At 38.8% G+C, this 17,993-nt stretch overlaps 2 protein-coding genes across 2 annotated transcripts in view; both read right to left on the reverse strand.

Moving 5' to 3' along the window:
- fhod1 (formin homology 2 domain containing 1) overlaps positions 1 to 4,448 on the reverse strand; it is a 62,463-nt gene extending 58,015 nt beyond the window's left edge. Inside the window, exon 1 of the mRNA XM_073836614.1 lies at positions 4,181 to 4,448. Coding sequence (XP_073692715.1) covers positions 4,181 to 4,345 — 165 coding nt within the window. The 5' untranslated portion in view covers positions 4,346 to 4,448. The remainder of the gene's footprint in view (positions 1 to 4,180) is intronic.
- Positions 4,449 to 9,097: 4,649 nt separating this feature from the next.
- Positions 9,098 to 17,134, reverse strand: rfx7a (regulatory factor X7a). Its single transcript, XM_073837055.1, has 6 exons — positions 17,012 to 17,134; positions 16,559 to 16,675; positions 15,316 to 15,400; positions 14,458 to 14,665; positions 13,988 to 14,289; positions 9,098 to 13,589 (listed from the first exon to the last, which is right to left on the reverse strand). Exons 1-6 carry the CDS (start codon positions 17,119 to 17,121, stop codon positions 10,158 to 10,160), a joined length of 4,254 nt encoding a protein of 1,417 aa, XP_073693156.1. The 5' UTR covers positions 17,122 to 17,134; the 3' UTR covers positions 9,098 to 10,157.
- Positions 17,135 to 17,993: the final 859 nt, after the last annotated feature.

Genomic DNA, 17,993 nt, shown 5'->3' on the forward strand with positions numbered 1-17,993 from the left:
AAAAATGAAAACTGAATACTGAATACTTTTACGCAAGTCTAAAGTACTCTAACAGCCTACTACAGAAATTAAATGTAATTATTTGAATGTAAAATAAAACAGCGTCTTCACTGTAAGAATTAAACATGCTTTGTTTCCTATTAAAACTACAAATATCCTTCATTCAAGAGCAGTGAGCGATTTTTCTCTTTGCATTTTTACATTTATTAATATTAAGCACAGAGACGGCAGAAGGAATAAAATTTGTTGCTCCTTTAAGAGCCACACGGATCCAATATACTGTCACACACATATTTTTATTCTTAACTGTTTATGATCTTTTAAGAGATAACTGACAAGGGTTTACATGAATAATCACCAAGCGCCTCATTTGAAATATTTTTGCGTGTATTTGACCGTTTAGGTGTGCACTCTGAACTAAAAGATAACTTTACTGCCCTCCAAAGGCAAAGTGCAGTAACTACACCAACACTGAAACTGAGAAAAATGCCTTTAAAGGTCCCATATTGTACAGATTTCTGGGGGTTTATTTTAGTTGTTGATGTCCTTAAGAATATATATTTGCGGTATAAGTGCCAAAATCCATCTCAATAAATTTTTACAGCTCCTTTTTTAGGAGCTCTGTCAAGAACAGGTCGATTTTGGCCCGTCTAATTAATATTCATGAGCCTCTCTTCTGATTGGCCTGTTGTTTTCTGAGTGACGCACAGCCAGGCCAACCACAACTAACTACGGTCATGTATGCTGTAGCCTAGCCCAGAGCCTAGCCTGCTGTGGCTTGGTGATACACAACAGGATATTTCAGAATGATCATTAAATATTTTTTTTCTTTTTCAAACACCGAATGCAGTAAGCATCACTGCATTACGGGAATGAGCGCTGTGTGAACAAAAGCCAGAACCAAATGCCATAAAGGCGGTGTTGTAGTGATGATGCACGTTACCCTGCGACTCTTCACGACGAAAAATACATGCAAAGTGGAATGAAGCAGCGATCAGGGAGCTCCTCGCTATCAGCGGTGAAGCACAGATCATTCATCAGGTTAGTTTCAGTTTAGTGAAATGTACGCGTCGCATTACACCTCACATCCACATGTCTTTACGGGTTGTGTGTAAAGCACGCACAGATTCCGGAAAATCACTTTGTGAATGAACCAAATCAAACAATTCCAGAACAAATCATGGGACACATTATCCGTATATTTTCTAGAATGGCTGTGTGAAAGAGGCTGAAGTTGACGTGCCACTGGTCTTTTATATTAACGTTGTTCGGAAGCCTGTGCAATGATGTAGTTTCCTGACATCCATCGACTGAACAGCATTTTCATTTACTTGTTTTCATGTTGTTGCTCAACAATGGCATGGACGCGATGTTGTCGGGTTTGACAAAAGGAGGGTGGGATGTGGTTGGTGCTCGGGGTGGTGACTGAAGGCGGTGACTGCGTAGATCGGACGTCACATCTTTACGGAAGTCCTTTTCACGAGCAGCTACTTTAAGCAGGCTGTGTGCAGTTTACTGTGGATTGACTGTTTTGAAACTCATATGGTAGTTACATAGCCCCTAGACCTCAGTTATCATGAAAAAAGCCAGGAAATTTCAATTTTGACAATATGGGACCTTTAAAGTTTTTACACCAGCTAGTCAAACATGTTGAAACTCTCATCTCTGAAACGGGACACAATTTAACCAGGAGACTTTGCCACAAGACAAAACAGTTGTCACAAAGTCCATTTTAAGCCTAAACTCAATTTTGACCAAATGTGTAGTTACTGCGCTTTGCCTTTGGAGGGCAGTTTACATGTCCGTGTTCTGCTCCATCTCTGAGTGCATACACAGAACATCAAAGAAACATTAAAGCAACACTAATTAACTTTTCCCTCAATGCTCCCTCTACAGGTTAGAAGCGGAATTGTCCATTACCGCTGTCTAAATAATTTAGCCTACCGTCGTGTCACATGCACGTTATTTGTTTGAAAGGCTATCCAGGAGCGGCTTTGGAAATAACGATGTCCAGTGACAAGGTAGAGTATGTTGTATGACTTTATAAAAGTGTGAAAACCTTTTGTGAAGCCTGCCGTGAAGCAAGTCATATATGTAGTATCATTTGAACTACAAAACCGCGACCCGACGACCCAAACTTACATAGTGCTGTTATGGCTGATAGAGGGTCGCAAAGCGAATACGAAAGTGCCGTTTCACCCTGTTATGAGTTGATGAACCACTGACATGAGTTCGGAAACATTATTTTAAGTTAAAAAAAAGTTACTTAGTGTTGCTTTAATAAATCAAGCACATCCTGTTTTATGAAAGTCACGTTACATGATTTTGCTGATGTGAGATTAGGTGAAATTAGGCTTTTGTGGAGAAGCAAAAGTGCACCACTGGAAAGGGGTCGGAATGGGGCACAATAATCGTTTCATCTCGATTACTGTATTTTCATGATCATTTGAAGCCAAAATCGATATCAAAACTGAATTTCAATTATTGCACAGCCCTAGCTATGAGAATACTTTCTGTGGGGCAAGAAAACAAAAATAACAATTTATTGAACAATTTCTTCTCTTCCATGTCAGTACCACAATGCATGTGTGGTGCTGCTGAACACAGTAGCTGCCGTTCTGACGTAGAACCCTGATTTGCTGAACAAGCAGAAGAAGATGCACAAAATCTTCATTAGCATGTCTGAAGATTTCGAAAGGGAGGATGACTTGAAATTTTTGGCCAAACCTTACTTATTTGAACCAGATAGCTAGATAGTTAGATAGCTAGATTCTGAATCAGAATATACAGACAATGAACGTAGAGAGATGGACGTTCTACGTCAGAACATCCAGATGCATGCATCATGGTGCTCCTGTGAATGCATGGCTAAAACTTTCATGGAAGAGTAGAAATGGTTAAACAAAGGCATTATTTTTGTTTTCTTTGCACACAAAAATATTCTCGTAGCTTTATAAAATTAAAGTTGAACCACTGATGTCACATGGACTGTTTTTACAATGTCCTTACTACCTTTCTGAATGTTGAATGTGTCAGTTGTGTTGCTGTGTGGGCAGGATCAGAAAGTGCTCGGATTTGATCAAAAATATCTTAATTTGTGTTCTGCTGTTGAACGAAGGACAGAACAACACAAGAGTAATTTTTGGGTGAACGAACCCTATAAAAGGTGCAACTTAGCACCTTTTGAAAGGGTACTGACCTAGTGACACTTGGAAACACATCTCTATCTAGAGTTTTAATGTGTGCAACATACAGTCAAACCAAAATGTATTCAGACACCTTCAACATTTGCCACATTATCACAGTTTATTTGCTATAGTTAGAAAATTTTAATAAGAACTCGAGAGTCAAACAGTGTCAGAACAAATTCATCCTGATAATGTCTCAAGATTTTTGGGTATAATACATCACAGTTTACTTTATTTGCTTTATTATACTGAACTATAGTGTCCTGCACCAACAGATAAAAAAAAAAAAAAGTCTAAATAATGTCTGAATAATTGTTGGTTTGACTGTATATGTATCTATTTTACCAATGTTTACACACAGTCTTGTTTTAGATTCCTAGCAATTGTTAAAAATTCTTTAGCATCTTCAGTTAGGCAAGTGAATAAGGAGTCACCTACCTAAAGACGTCTTGAATTTGATTACTTGAATTTAATTACTTCCTTCAAGCATTGGACTACATAGGTGAAATATTCCATGAATACACACACTTTAGTGTTCCATGACTTTTTTTGTATTAGAGGCACAAATACCGTGTTTTAGTTGTGTTTGTGTGAACTATTAGATATGTTAAAGAACATTTTCTAATAAAATGTAAATTAAAATGTTACACTATCTAGCTATCTAACATTCCTACATCTCATTCCATTCATATATTAACCTGCTAATGTTGACGTTCAGCATTCCTGCTAATTTCAGACTTCAGTGCACTCCCTCTCTTCCACTTTCACTCCATAATCTTTCTCTCGGTAGCTATCAGGAGTTTAATCTATGGACTATTTAATTACAAAATGAACCAAGCCTTTTTGTTAAACAATACAAACTTTAGTCACACAGTCTACGGTTACACGCAGATTTTAATGCCTAAAATAATCAACTCTACACGCTGACACTTTTCAGGCATTCATTCGGCGCAGGTAAGCACACCTTTCTGAGGTAAATGAGGTTCACTGACCTTCAAAGGCGCGTTGAGCAGTTTGTGAATCCCGGCGATCTGTTCGTTCAACAGCAAATGCTCGTTCAAGTCATACTGCAGAGGTCTGCGGGGCTCGGGAAAATTTGAGCACACGAATGGGTCCGAGTCCTCCAGGTATTGGACTCGACACGTTATTGTAGCCATGGTTAATCCGGCGGACACAAAGTCTAAAAGTTAAACTCGCTTTCCACCGCAGTTTTCTGTTTGGAACGACAAATCATCTAAAATAAAAAAGCGACTAGCCCGCCACGCGCCGCTGTCAACACTGAAATGAAACTATGGCTGTAGTCAAATTAAAGAGCAAAGCAGTGGTATGACGTCATCAGGAAACAGACCGAATGAACTTGTGAGTCACACGACTCAAAATAAAGCGATTGATATCAACTCAGCAACTCCCATTCATGATGTCACTCAGGACAACTACAGAAGCAATAAAACATTTAGTAGCACATGTTTTGTTGTCTTGACGACCTCGCATGATAGTTTATGGATAAAGGGTTGTTCATGAGGACTGACTGTAGCGTTTTGTTAAACTAAAATAGTGCGTTATGGCGCCATCTCCTGGTCAAGTGAGGTTTTATGTATTTGTGATGTGTGTTTGTATGTGGAGTTCAAATTTCATGCAAAGCAAGTGACTCATCGTCAGCCGAAGGAGAATCTCCTTTTTACCTCCCATGAAACACACTGCATCTGTAAACACTTTATTTAATATGTACACCGCCATTCAAAAGTTTTTGAACAGTAAGATTTCGAATGTCTTTTCTGCTCACCAAACCTGCATTTATTTGATTCAAAGTACAACAAAATCAGTAAAATTGTGAAATATTTTTACCTTTTAAAATAACTGTTTTATATTTGAATATATTTTAAAATGTTTTTTTTTTCCTGTGATCAAAGCAAAATTTTCAGCATAACTCTGATTTGCTGTAAAATGTTTTATTATTATTATTAATATTTAAAACAGTTGAGTATATTTTTATCAGGATTCTTTGATGAATAGAAAGTATTTATCTGAAATAAAAAGCTTTTGTAACAGTATACACTATACCATTCAAAAGCTTGTATTATAAAGTCGGTATTATTATTTTTATTTTTTTTGGAAAGAAATTATAGAAATTAATCCTTTTATTTAGCAAGGATGCTTTAAATTGAATCATTGATTTCAGATAAATGCTGGTTTTTTTTAACTTTCTATTCATCAAAAAAGCCTGAAACATTCTATTCAGCCATTTTCAACATAACAGTATTTTTTTCTTATCCATATATAAATTGAAAATGAAATATAAAGTATAAAGGTGCCAGCTAGTGCAATAACCAGTGCCATTATTATTTATTGACTGGGTTAAAATTAAACCCAGCCTGTTCTGTTGGATAAAATCTGATTGAATCTGGAGTTTGGGGAAACCTGAGATGCAGCATAAAAACTCTGCAAACATCTACTTGGGTCAATTCTTATTATTTCAATTTAGTTAAATATTAGCAAATGTGAATTTAAAAACAAAAAAGCAATCCTTTATTTATTTTGAGCATTATTCAGTAAGTAGATGCATACTTCCCAACTGACATAGTGGTTGACAATAAGAATAAAGCTGCAAATTGAAATATCTAAATACATAGGATCATGTGACTGGAGTAATTATTTTAAATAGTAAAAATATTTCTGAATTTTACTGTTTTTGCTGTACTTTGGATCAAATAAATGCAGGCATTGTGAGCAGAAGTGAATTCTTTAAAAACATCAAAAATCTTACTGTTCAAAAACTTTTGACTGGTAGTACATATCTGTTAAATAGTTCTCATAAATCCCTATTATATCCGTTTTAATAGGTTGGTTTTACATGTCAAAGGTCAACCTGGTTAAGCTGTTTCTTAATGCTCACAATATAACTTGAACTGGTTGACTGTTTTAGTAAATTCACAAAGCTAAGTTTTGGCATTCTTTACACAGAATCACTTAAAATAATCTTTAAAAAGACATTTGGTGTACTCTTTTTACACAAGCCAGTCTGGCTTTCCGAATGTCTGAAACAGACAGAACAAATTATCTGCAGTACTTTACAAAATGTTTATTGGCTTTTAAAACCACTTAAAAAAATCTCAACATCAGTAAGCACTTTCAATACAAAAAGAATGAAGAAAATCCTGCTGAAATGTCATAACAAATTTATCAAACTACCATAAAGAGTCTGTACATAAACAATAACAATATGAGGGAATAGCAAAGGTAGGGGGAAAAAAGACAAAGGGAACGGGCAATTCTACCAAGTTAGAGAATAATACAGTCATGTTTCTGGCCTGCCTCTTCATTAAAGTAGAAATAGTAGTGCTTGTTCAAAAAAAAAAAAAAAAAACCTTCACATACATACTTTTAAGAGTAAGAAAGTAACAGTACATGTCAAAGACAGACAAAAAAAAAAAAAAAAAAAAAAAAACAAGTGAATTTCCTTCTGTTGGACAGAAATACTCATGTATGTACAGTGATCAAATGCATATTTACGGTTTTGATAATGTAAATGAACAGTGGATTATTTAAACGTTTCAATTACTTTCACTCATTTACAAGTAAGTAAATCCTCACAGGGCTCCTGAACATAAGAACACAAACAGACACTTTATAACTTTTTTCGATTTAACAATTTTCCCCCCAAACAGTATACTGGGGCTTCATGTATTGCACTGAAATTCTCAAATCCAAAGTTCATCAGTGAAATTAGTGCAATTAGTGCAATAAAAAGAACCAGAAGAACTGTGTGAATTTTCAGTTGTTACATTTCCAGTGTTAACTGCTAGATCCCTGTCCATCAAAAAAAAAAAAGATATGCAAAAAACAACATTTTAAAATCCATGCTATATTCTCACACAAAAGCACACCCTTCTAAGAAAAAGGAAGCCAAATAATAAATAAATGAAAAAAAAAAATGCTTCAAAATGAAAACTCACAACAAGCCATCTATACAAGAGATGTCTAGTTATGTAAACTATTAACTGTAACAAAAAACAAAACTTTGTCAAAGACCACTGGATCACTATGATCATGGTCGTACTGTATATATGAATGTTAGTTAAACTGCTAATACAGTGTAATTTTTTTCCGTTTATAAATGGAGCTTATTTACAGAGCGTCACAACAAACAGAAATGCCATAGTTTTTCATCCCCTAAGAATCGTCCTGCTACAAATACCAGAAGCATGAGATCTGCCATGTCACGTAAATAAAATTCAAGTGCTACACAATGGTCGTATGCAAATGACACAATTTTGCATGAAAAAAAATTCCCTTTTCAACCCCTCAATCTTGGCCCCATTTAAACCTGGGTGACATTTTCATAAATGCATTTTAAAACATGCATCTTAAAACCTGGGGTAATTAAATTTAAAAATGGTGATACTAAAATGTTAGAATTCCTTCTACATTTTTTTCAGTAATTACAAAACGTGTCTTTGGTATGGAAGTAAGGCTAAGATGGAATTCAATAACTACCACACTCAGTGTATCTGATGCTCTGATATTATAAAAGCAGACTACTAATCAATTACTTCATGGTACATTAATGGCCCTTTGAATTGAATGTCTTCATTTCAGCTTTTAAAGCAAGTGGGGATGGGGGCTATCTGACGATAATAGCTCTGAGCTCATTTATTAGTAATTTCAGTTTCCTGATGTTTTTACAGCTGGTGCGATACGTTGATTAAGGGGTAAAGGCTCTTTAATAGTGCATGTTACAAAGAAGTTCCTGAATGAAGTGCTCAAGTAGAAAACAGTCACTGAAAATGCCAAAACAAGGCAAGTGCATGAAAGAATATACACTTCAATGAATCTCACTTATGCAAACAGCCAAATAACAAGCATCAATTAGGGGAAAATTTATACAGAAAAATCAGAAAAGTGGCTAATCATCTATTTCTTGACCTCATAAATGCATAGTTAACAATATAACAAACATTTGGGATATTTTTGACAACTCTCCCAGAACATTTTTTTTCTTTCCATAACTATAATCCACTTTGGCATTTTGGTTTCACCAGTAACCAGTTTTCCTTCTAACTCTTTCATTTAAAATGAGACCTTTTCTCAACCATATCCAAATTGCAAATGCAATATAAAGGTGCCAGCTAGTGCAACAACCAGTGCCATTATTATTCATTTACTGGGTTGAAATTAAACCCAGCCTGTTCTGTTGGATAAAATCTGATTGAATCTAGAGGTTGGGGAAACCTGAGACGCAGCTTAAAAAAACTCTACTTGGGTCAATATTTATTCATAGATTTCAATTTAGTTTACCAAAAGTGCACTCATTCATTCATTTTGAGTATTATTCAACTGCCATTTAACATAACAATCAATTTAGTGCAAGTAGATGCATACTTCCCAATTGTCATAGTGGTTGATGATAAGAACAAAGCTGCAAATAAATTACTGGCTCATGTTATAAATTCTAACATGGTGGCACATTTGTGTGCAATAAGTTATTACTTTTTAAACAGGTATATAAATACAGGCTGCTGTATTTCAATATTAAGCATCACCTGAAAGCGTAACATTTTTGTTGTTATCTTCCCTTATTCTTTGATTACTGAAAGTTGCAGTAACATGTTCACTTAAAGGAGAACTCCGGTGTGATATTGACCTAAAGTGTATTGAATCATGATACCGAGTGTAAACGTACCTTGCATATCTCATCTCGTCTTGTCCACTGCTGTCCGAAATCTGGGGTCAGTTAGCCGATGCTCACAACAGCTTGTCAATGAGATCAATGGGGCATCGAAGCAGTCATGTAAATAAATCACTGTTTTACGCCATTTACGAGGCACAAAGTAGCGCCACACTTCATCGGTAGACTTCCAAGGGCCCTGACATTTAAAACGCGACATTGAAAACTCATAAAAAGCACCGGTAGTTTATTTACGAGAAGATTTATACAGACAGTAACTTCAAGGAGTTTAGCGATCGCCGCCATCTTGAATGTAGTCACGTTAAGTCGAATGTCGAGCACGAAGGAAACTACAACCTGATAGGTTGAAAACCTGATACGTTCCTTCCTGCTCGTCACTCGACTTAACGTGACTACATTCAAGATGGCGACGGCCGCTAAACTTCTTGCCGTTACTGTCTGTATAAATCTTCTCGTAAATAAACTACCGGTGCTTTTTATGAGTTTTCAATGTCGCGTTTTGAATGTCAGGGCCCTTGGAAGTCTACCGATGAAGTGTGGCGCTACTTTGTGCCTCGTAAATGGCGTAAAACAGTGATTTATTTACATGACTGCTTCGATGCCCCATTGATCTCATTGACAAGCTGTTGTGAGCATCGGATAACTGACCCCAGATTTCGGACAGCAGTGGACAAGACGAGATGAGATATGCAAGGTACGTTTACACTCGGTATCATGATTCAATACACTTTAGGTCAATATCACACCGGAGTTCTCCTTTAAGTTGTCACTTATGGTTTCCTGCACATGGAAGCACCTATTTTGTTTACAGAGCTAATTAGATGAGGTGCAGAACCTCATATAGCTGGTGTAACCTTAAAATACAAACATTTTTCTTTAAGATAAAGGGTTAAAAGCCCTTAAAAAGGGCTATTTTCCAATCTTCCATACCCTTTGACTGCAGAATGTTCAAAGGATTATATAAAAGTTGTGTAACTGAATGCACAAAACAGTGTAGAGGCATAAAAACGTCTCCGATGACTTCTTATGTAAAGCGCTGGCGTGTTTTCTTCGCAAAACTGGGAGGAAAAATGTGATTGTGTGTGAAATGTGTACTTCTGGGTTAGGCTGTTTCACCAACCACTGAGACAAAGAACTGGCAATCGTGAAATATGGACCTTGTGTCATGACGTCCAGGGGCTTATAGTAGTAGGTGCTGCACAACGAGATGAATACGTTGATGAGATTTCAAAAATACATAAATAGAAACCTATCTAAATACCAAAACAACACAAAAGCACAGATTAACCCAACATTTCCACTGTTGCCTGGTCTTTGCTCTCATACCAGTCAAAGCCAGCAGAATTAACAGTCTCGCTGCATATCTGTTGAAAAAGTGGGTCGTTCTTCAGTTCTTCCAGTGTCGAGTCTTCATATTGTCCTTGCTGTTGACCAGGGTCAAAAAGCAGGTTGGTGTCCAATGTATTTAAGTCATTTATGCTACCGGTGAGCTCAGAGGTTAGTCGCATATCGCTGGGAAACTCTGAACTCCCAGCGCTGAGCTCTGATCCTTGACCGACAAGCTGTGAACCAGCATTCAAGCTTTCCTCACGTAGAAGATCTTTAACCGTTCTATCTAAATCCAAGGGTTGCTGGTGCTGATGTTGCTGGAGGTTTTGCTGTAGAGGCAACAGCATGGCCTGGCTCTGCTGTTCCTGCCCGAGGAGCTGCCGTCTGCCTAAGTGCTGCTGCTGTTGTGGCGGCTGGTGCTCCCCTGAGGCTGATTGTGCTTGGCTTTCGTCTACAGAAAAGCTCATCGGCTCCTCCCTGGCGTTCTTCATGAGGTAACCAGGCTTCTGGGACTCAAAGGCTGACGAACAAGGCGAGATCAGAGCTTGGTGGCTGGCACTGCCAGGGAAGCTGGGCACTGCGGTGGTCTCCAGAATCTGGGTGAGATTCATGCGGGCAGTGTAGTTGGACGGCATGTTGTTGATTCCGAGGCCACGTACAGCGTCGTCTCCATCGGCATCCATTTTGTTGATGAGGACATTGGTGATGTTTTTGGTATTCATCTGCTGGCCCGCTTGCATGGGTAGAACCTCCGACTGCATCATCACAGTGACCGGAACAGATTGACTTCTCTGTGCCATGCTGCTGATGCTTGCATCAGGGTCACTGTTAGAAAAGATGTTTAGCACTTCTGGCGTTACAGGTGAGTTAAAAGGAGAGACAACAGAGTGGGGAACATTGGGCGCTTGGGTCCCGCTCAAGTTGCGCTGCCTGACTGCCGGGCTAACGCTGCGGCATCTAAACGTTCCTGACCCTGAGGAAGTGCTGGTCTTGTTGTCAAGGGGCGCTGGGACAGCAAAACCCTCTTTCTTGTTGAGGCTAGCCATGCTTGCCACTTGCTGCTGGATGGGCGAAATGGGTGTCAAGCGGCTGATATGGGTGTCGTGATGTCTGGTTTGTGACTGACAGGTCTGGCCCGGGATGGCGAAGGCGTGAGGCTTTCGAAAGTGGTCGTCTACTAGGTCTTGGTAGCTCGGCAGAATGCTAATGCCATTGTTGGAGTTCCCACCACTGTTATTATACCCACTGTTCATCCATTCCAGTTTAGTCTTATCTGGATGTGTAGCCATTGGTCTTTGCATGGGCTTGACGGGACTTGAGGAGACGGTGCTTCCATCATGATAACCAGTGATGCTAGAGTTAATAGGAGTAAAGGCAAAAGGATTCCTGCATTCTACAGGGCTTGGTGGGACACTACCACTGCAGTTGGAGTGTGGCGTTCCAATAGGAGTCTGTCGACTACTTCCAAGAGCGCTGTCGACTGGAGTAGTAGGGGCTAAGCGCGAACAAGGGCTTTCGTGCATCAAACTCTGGCCACTTCCTATCATCTCTGAAGTGGGAGTAGGTGTTGGAGTGGGTGTTTGGATTGGGGTGCTACTGCTATGAGCAGAACTGTAGTAAAGGGTGTTGGTCTGGAGGGTAGACATCATGGTAGTCTGCATGGTTTGTTGTTGGCCTTGCAGTGAATTATCCACACAGTTGCTGAAATTTTGCATGCTGTTGTTGATTTTCATCTGCTCTTCCATTTGCACAAGTTCCTCGACAATGCTATCCTGGGTCATGTCGTCATCATTAAAGGGAAAGTAGCCAAGGTTGGCCTGGGTTCCGTAGTCGTTTATTTGAACCTGCTGGTTGGAAGGCGAGGGTTGAGCAATTGCAGGAAGGGGCTCCATCATTTGCTTTGGCTCTGACACCATTTGCGGGCCATAAACATCTTGATGTTGTTGAGTGCCGTCTTGCAGCTCGCCATCCCAAAAGACACTCTTCAGTTCACATACTGCAGAAGAGTCGGACTGGTCTATAAGCAAATCCTGTGAGTTTTTTGCTACTTGTTGTAGCAAAGCTTGACCTGGAGCGCTAACAGTACGGGTGACCACGGCTCTACTTTCGAAACCTGTTGAAGGTCCTTCCCATCTCCCTTGAGAGATGCTTCGAGGCCTGCAAACGCTCTGAAACATGGTATTCCCTACTGAAGTATCTTGACTTGCTGTAGGGGTGATAGGAACTCTATAATCCATTATTGATGATGCTCCTTCCCATCTTCCCTGGGAGACGCTTTGTGGCCTGCGAACTGTCTGGAAGCCAGTGTTTCTGACCGGACCTGCGGTAGCTTTGCCTATGGCTGTGAGAGGTGCACTTTCTGTCCTTAATGGAGTACTTGATCTTGGAATTGGCTTCAGCATTATATTTGACTTTAGTCCTTCAGATCCACCGGTTGGTAGTACAGCAATGTGAGCTTTTTTAACAGGTGTTGGGCTCAAATCAGTGCATAAGCCTGGTCTTTTGTGGGGGCTCTTGGATGCCAACACTGGATCTTTGGGTGATGTTACAACCGCATTACCACTGTTTGACTGAGTGCTATTTGTGTTCGGGTACAAAGTGCTTTCATTAGTGTTGGACGTATTATTGCTGCCAGCAGCCAGAATTTTGACACTAAGGTGTGCCCTCTCATTGCATTTGGTCCCTGTTAGAGTGTCCAATCTGAGAGAGCCCTTGTCAAGAGGAGTGGGTACGCTAGCCGCTCTGGGTTTGAACATTCCTAACCGTTGTACACCACTAATGGCATCCAAAGTGGCTGCAAGTCTATTCGTACTACCCTGCTCTTGACCACTTCCAGTTATGGCTTCAATATTTGTTTTAGTGTCGATTACAGGCGTTGTGGTTGTTGAGCGCCCTGACCTTGCCGAAACAGACGGCATTGCAGCTATAGACCCACTGCGAACACGTGTAACTGGCTGTGGATCATCACTGAGGCTGGCAACTCCAGCAGATGCAGGTCTGACTTTGTTGCTGGCAGGGTTGTCGGCTGGTGTGCTGGTCCCACTGCCATTAGAGCCCAGAGATATGGTGGTCATCTTGACCACATTGACCGAACTGACGCGCGGAGTTGACATTACCGTTTTGATGGGGCTGTTGGTGATAAGCAGGGTTGGTGAGCGCAGGGTTATTCCACTTGAGGCAGATGGTTTAGGCAAGATTTGGGCATAACGGTGACGGGCTGACCGGTCGCTTATCGGACTAGCAGAGATGTTAAGAGGTGTCTTAGGGCTCTGCTTCAAAGACTGCACTGACTGGGTAACCACTTGAAAGTTTACAGGAAGAACTTTGCTGTCTGCAGCTGCCATGGGAACAGGGCTAGGAGACATCAGTTGCCTGCTCCTCTGAACCTGCAGGAAATACAAAAAAAGGAGGATTGAGAAATATTAGTAAAAGAATAGGTGCTAAAATAAATTAAAGTGCCCCTATTATGCCATTTCAAATATTACCTTTCATGCAGTGTGTAATGTCTGGCATAATCAAAGTGGATTTTTTTCCACTGTATCACAGCAGTACAACGCCTGGTGTCTTTTTTGTGTTACTGCCATTTTACTTATGACTGCTTCTCGAGAAGTTCAACATGGGATTCACAAACAAGCATTCAAAATACAGAACTATGGCAATGGGCATATCTTTTTTGTACATAGTATTTTATGCATTATGTGGCATTACAGGGGCACTTTAAACATTAAATTGAAATGTTTCATCTGTATTCTTGTTTTACTTTTGTGTATAAATCATAGCTTACAGTGATGGGGCTGGAAACGGCTGCAACCACAATCCCGATAGGTTGTGGCGAGAGAAGAGCAGGACTTCCACAGGGTATGCCCGTCCCTCCCCCAGGAGTTATGCCCCCATCTGCCCTCCTGCCCTGAGCTTCACCAGGGAGTGGAGAATGCAGTTTCTGTTCTTGCTGCTTCTTCTGGATCTTCCTTTGTAGCTGCTGTTTGGCATCTATGGAGGGTGAGACCAGGGTTTTAACCTGAGGTTGGAATGAGTGTGCATCGGTTGTGGGAGCAAATGCAGATGACTGAATGGACATCTTCGCTCCTGTGGGGAAAAAAAGAACTGATTACAGAATAATGACTTTAAATTAAATTTTTTCTAAACCATGCCATTACTTTATAGCTTTTTCTTGTGGTTGTTAGCCACAAGGTGGAGACATTTGCAAGTTTAAGTACATGAGTCAACTGCTGGGCTAGTACAAGTTTACTGTACCTGAGGGGGAACCGGTCATCACAGTAAGAGCCGCCACAGACTTAGTTCCAATGTAGTGGCTGTTCAAAAGAAATCGAGCCAGATCCTCAACACTGTCAAACTGCCGACTCAGCACTTTCTGCGCCCACTCGCACACCAACCCACATGCGGCTATTCGCACCTCATCTTCTGCACTGGACAGGTGACCAGTAGCTTCAAACACTTCACACTGACAATGAAAAGTTAATCAAGTAAATTAACAGTTTTCAGTAGTACAGATGTTCTAGACTTTGACACATGCCTTTTTAAGTTGTTAAAAGTTTGTGGTCAGTAAATTTTATTCTTTTTTTGAAATAAGTTAATACTTTTATTCACCAAGGATGTGTTAAATTAATAAAATGTGATAGCAAAGACATTGTTAAAAAAGATTTTGATTTTTTTGATAAACGCTTTTTAACTTTTTCATTTATCAAAGAATCACAGGTTCTAAAAAAATAATAATAATAATAAGCAGGACAACTGTTTCCAACATTGTTAATAAAAGAAATAAAGCTGCATGTTAGAATGATTTCTGAAGCATCATGTGACACTAAAGACTAAAGTAATGGCTGATGAAAATTCAGCTTTGCATCACTGGAATAAATAATATTTTAAAATAGAAAACCATTTTAAACTGTAACAATTTTTGACAATATTACTGTTTCCATTTCTGTATTTTTTTTCTATTTCTGTAAGTTCACACAGCCTTGATGAGCATAAGAGAATTCTAAAAAAAGAAAAACATAAAAAAATCTTCCTGATCCCAAACTTTTGAATGGCAGTGTATAAAGTAAGATTTGTAATGAAATAAATAAATGAAAAAGAAGATAAGTAACTTACCCCGTCACCTGATTTGTGAAGATCTAGATTGGGAAGAGATGGCATGTGTACAAAGGCCTTCTTCCTAAGTCCACTATAGCAATACGTTTACAAAAGTCAAGGAAATACATCTGTCCATCATATAAATAAAAGATGTGTGGATGTCCATGTATCAAAAAAGGTATTAGATCACTTTGACATGAATCAAATAACACAATGTTTGTTAATACTATGAAATTAAAATGTAATTTTGCTTAATCAATAGTCAATATGTAAAAAGCACAATTAAGGCCAAGCCAGTGCCAAGTGGTCCAAGTGGGGCAGAGTTAACCTACAGAGTTAAATCTACTCTGTCGTGTATGAACAATTATGATATAAGAAGAGACATTATACGTCTATAGAGGGTTTCCAGCTTGTGAACTTCTACTGTACCTTTAACCTCATTTCTTTACTGAGCATCTCACACAGTTCAGAATGGAAGCTGATACAGTATATTTGGCAGTTTTTGTTCCTAGACGTACACTGCATATGGAATTACATCAAACATGACGTTCACAAATCAGAAAGGTATGACAACTGCAGTGCTAAATGGAAAAGTCAATCGCTAAAAAGCTCTGATTCACTTCTCTTGCATAAGAAAATACTAGAGATCCTCTGCTGGAATAATGGCGTTGCTTTCTTAGGCATAAGAGTTGGTACGGATTGGATTTCCGTCGCAGTGGCAACCGTCAACAACAAGCACGGTTTATTTCAGTGACACACCACAATTAAAAATATAATTCACACTCACAAATGCACTTTTAACCCTGCCGTACTTAATATCAAAATAACTAGGACCACAGTTACACAACATAATAATTTCTGATATTTTTTTAGAATTTACTTCCATATCACCTATTTAAGGTAAAATCTAAATATTTTTTTACATTTGCATTTTTTTAATGTTTAAATTAAGTTACCTAAGGTAATAAGACTATAGTCTATAGAAATGATCTCCACTGAATGCTGTACAGAAATGAATGGCCACTTTGCTGAAAGTCTTTTCAAGATCAAGTATTTGGCAGCCAATAGTAAATGGGTTTGGGCTCAAGGAAGTTTTATTTGACTCAATTTCTGATCTATATTTAGCTGCTACATGAATTACAGCAACAGATGTTTTAGTACACAGAGTCCAGGGACAGGAACGTGAATATGTGTGTGTCTGCTTTGGGGGGCCAGGAAGGAGGGGGATGGGATTGTAACAAAAAGTTCCAGTGAAGGATATTTGGATTTGCCTCGCATGCCAAGTCGACGTGCCTTCATATTGGGAAAGACGTTCTTCATGATCTTTCCGAAGTCTGCAGCACTCAGAGCGTGATACCCCAGGCTATCACAGTAACTTCTGTGAAGCACACACATGTAAAAACAAATCAATTATCTTGCTGAAGTACTATATACGTATACACATTTCATCTCCTCACGATGACAGTTTTTAAAGGGACAGTTCACCAAAAATGAAAATTCTGTCATTAATTAATTAGTCTTCCCAAATCTGTAAGAACTTAGTTCATCTTCAAAACACAAATTAAGATATTTCTGATGAAATCCGAGAGCTTTCAGACCTTGTGTTCTGAAAATGAACAAAAGTCTTACTGGTTTGGAAAGACATAAGGGTGAGTAATAAATGACAGAATTTTCTTTTTTGGGTGTACTATCCCTTTAAGGTTTCCTGTCTTACTTGTACTCATCGTAGACTTCTTGTTTAGGCAGCGATGTTTCGGGATGCTCCTCGAGGTGGTTACGAATCCAGCTAAATGCGTGCAACTGCTGGGTACGACTTGATGACATGGAGCTCTGCTCACTGTGAAGAAAGTATTTAACATTTTAATCTGAATTTATGTACAGTTGGTAGCCACATATACTGTTTTGTGGCTGTGCTTCCACTACTATTAGCAAAATGCAATAAGATAAAGATGATAAAATCATTACTAAAGGGCTGCATTGCTTTCAATTTGCACTTGATTTTGCCTGAATCACTCACTTTCTCTCAGTGCCACTGCTGGGTCCAGAAGGCAACTTGAGATAGAGGTAGAGTTTTTCAATGTCTGTAAGCTTCTCCACATCTTGCTGTAAAGAAAAAGAAACACAAAAGTTGTGTGTTTAATATTAAGAATGTATAACGTCATGCATGCAAGAGTATGAAATGTCAAGTATCTATTGTGATCACTTTCAAGTACTGAAAACTAGGAAAATAAGATAAATCAGTGCAGTGGTGTTCTGAAAAGGAGGCAACGTCCTCAATTTTTTTTTTTTTTTTTTTATCAAATGTAAATTTATGTCCCAGTCACATTATTTTGGTTAAATAAACATTTCTTACACTATCAGAAAAAGGGGGAAAATCTTTTATATTTTTACATTAACAATGTAATTAATATTCTATTTTTTAAAGGGGCAGTTCACTTCCAGAATTTTTTTTACAGATATTGTACCCAACCCCTTGTCATCCAAGATGTTAATGTCTTTACTTCATACCTAATTTTTCAAAGGAAAACATTTCAGGATTTCTCTCCATATAATGAATATCTATGGTGTCCCCGAGTTTGAACTTCCAAAATGCAGTTTAAATGCAGCTTCAAAGGGCTTTAAACAATCCCAGCTGAGAAAGAAGGGTCTTATCTAGCAAAACGATTGCTTGTTTTCTAAAAAACTTACTTTCAATT

The sequence above is a fragment of the Garra rufa genome, chromosome 3, assembly GCF_049309525.1.
Source record: "Garra rufa chromosome 3, GarRuf1.0, whole genome shotgun sequence".
NCBI lineage: Eukaryota > Metazoa > Chordata > Actinopteri > Cypriniformes > Cyprinidae > Garra > Garra rufa.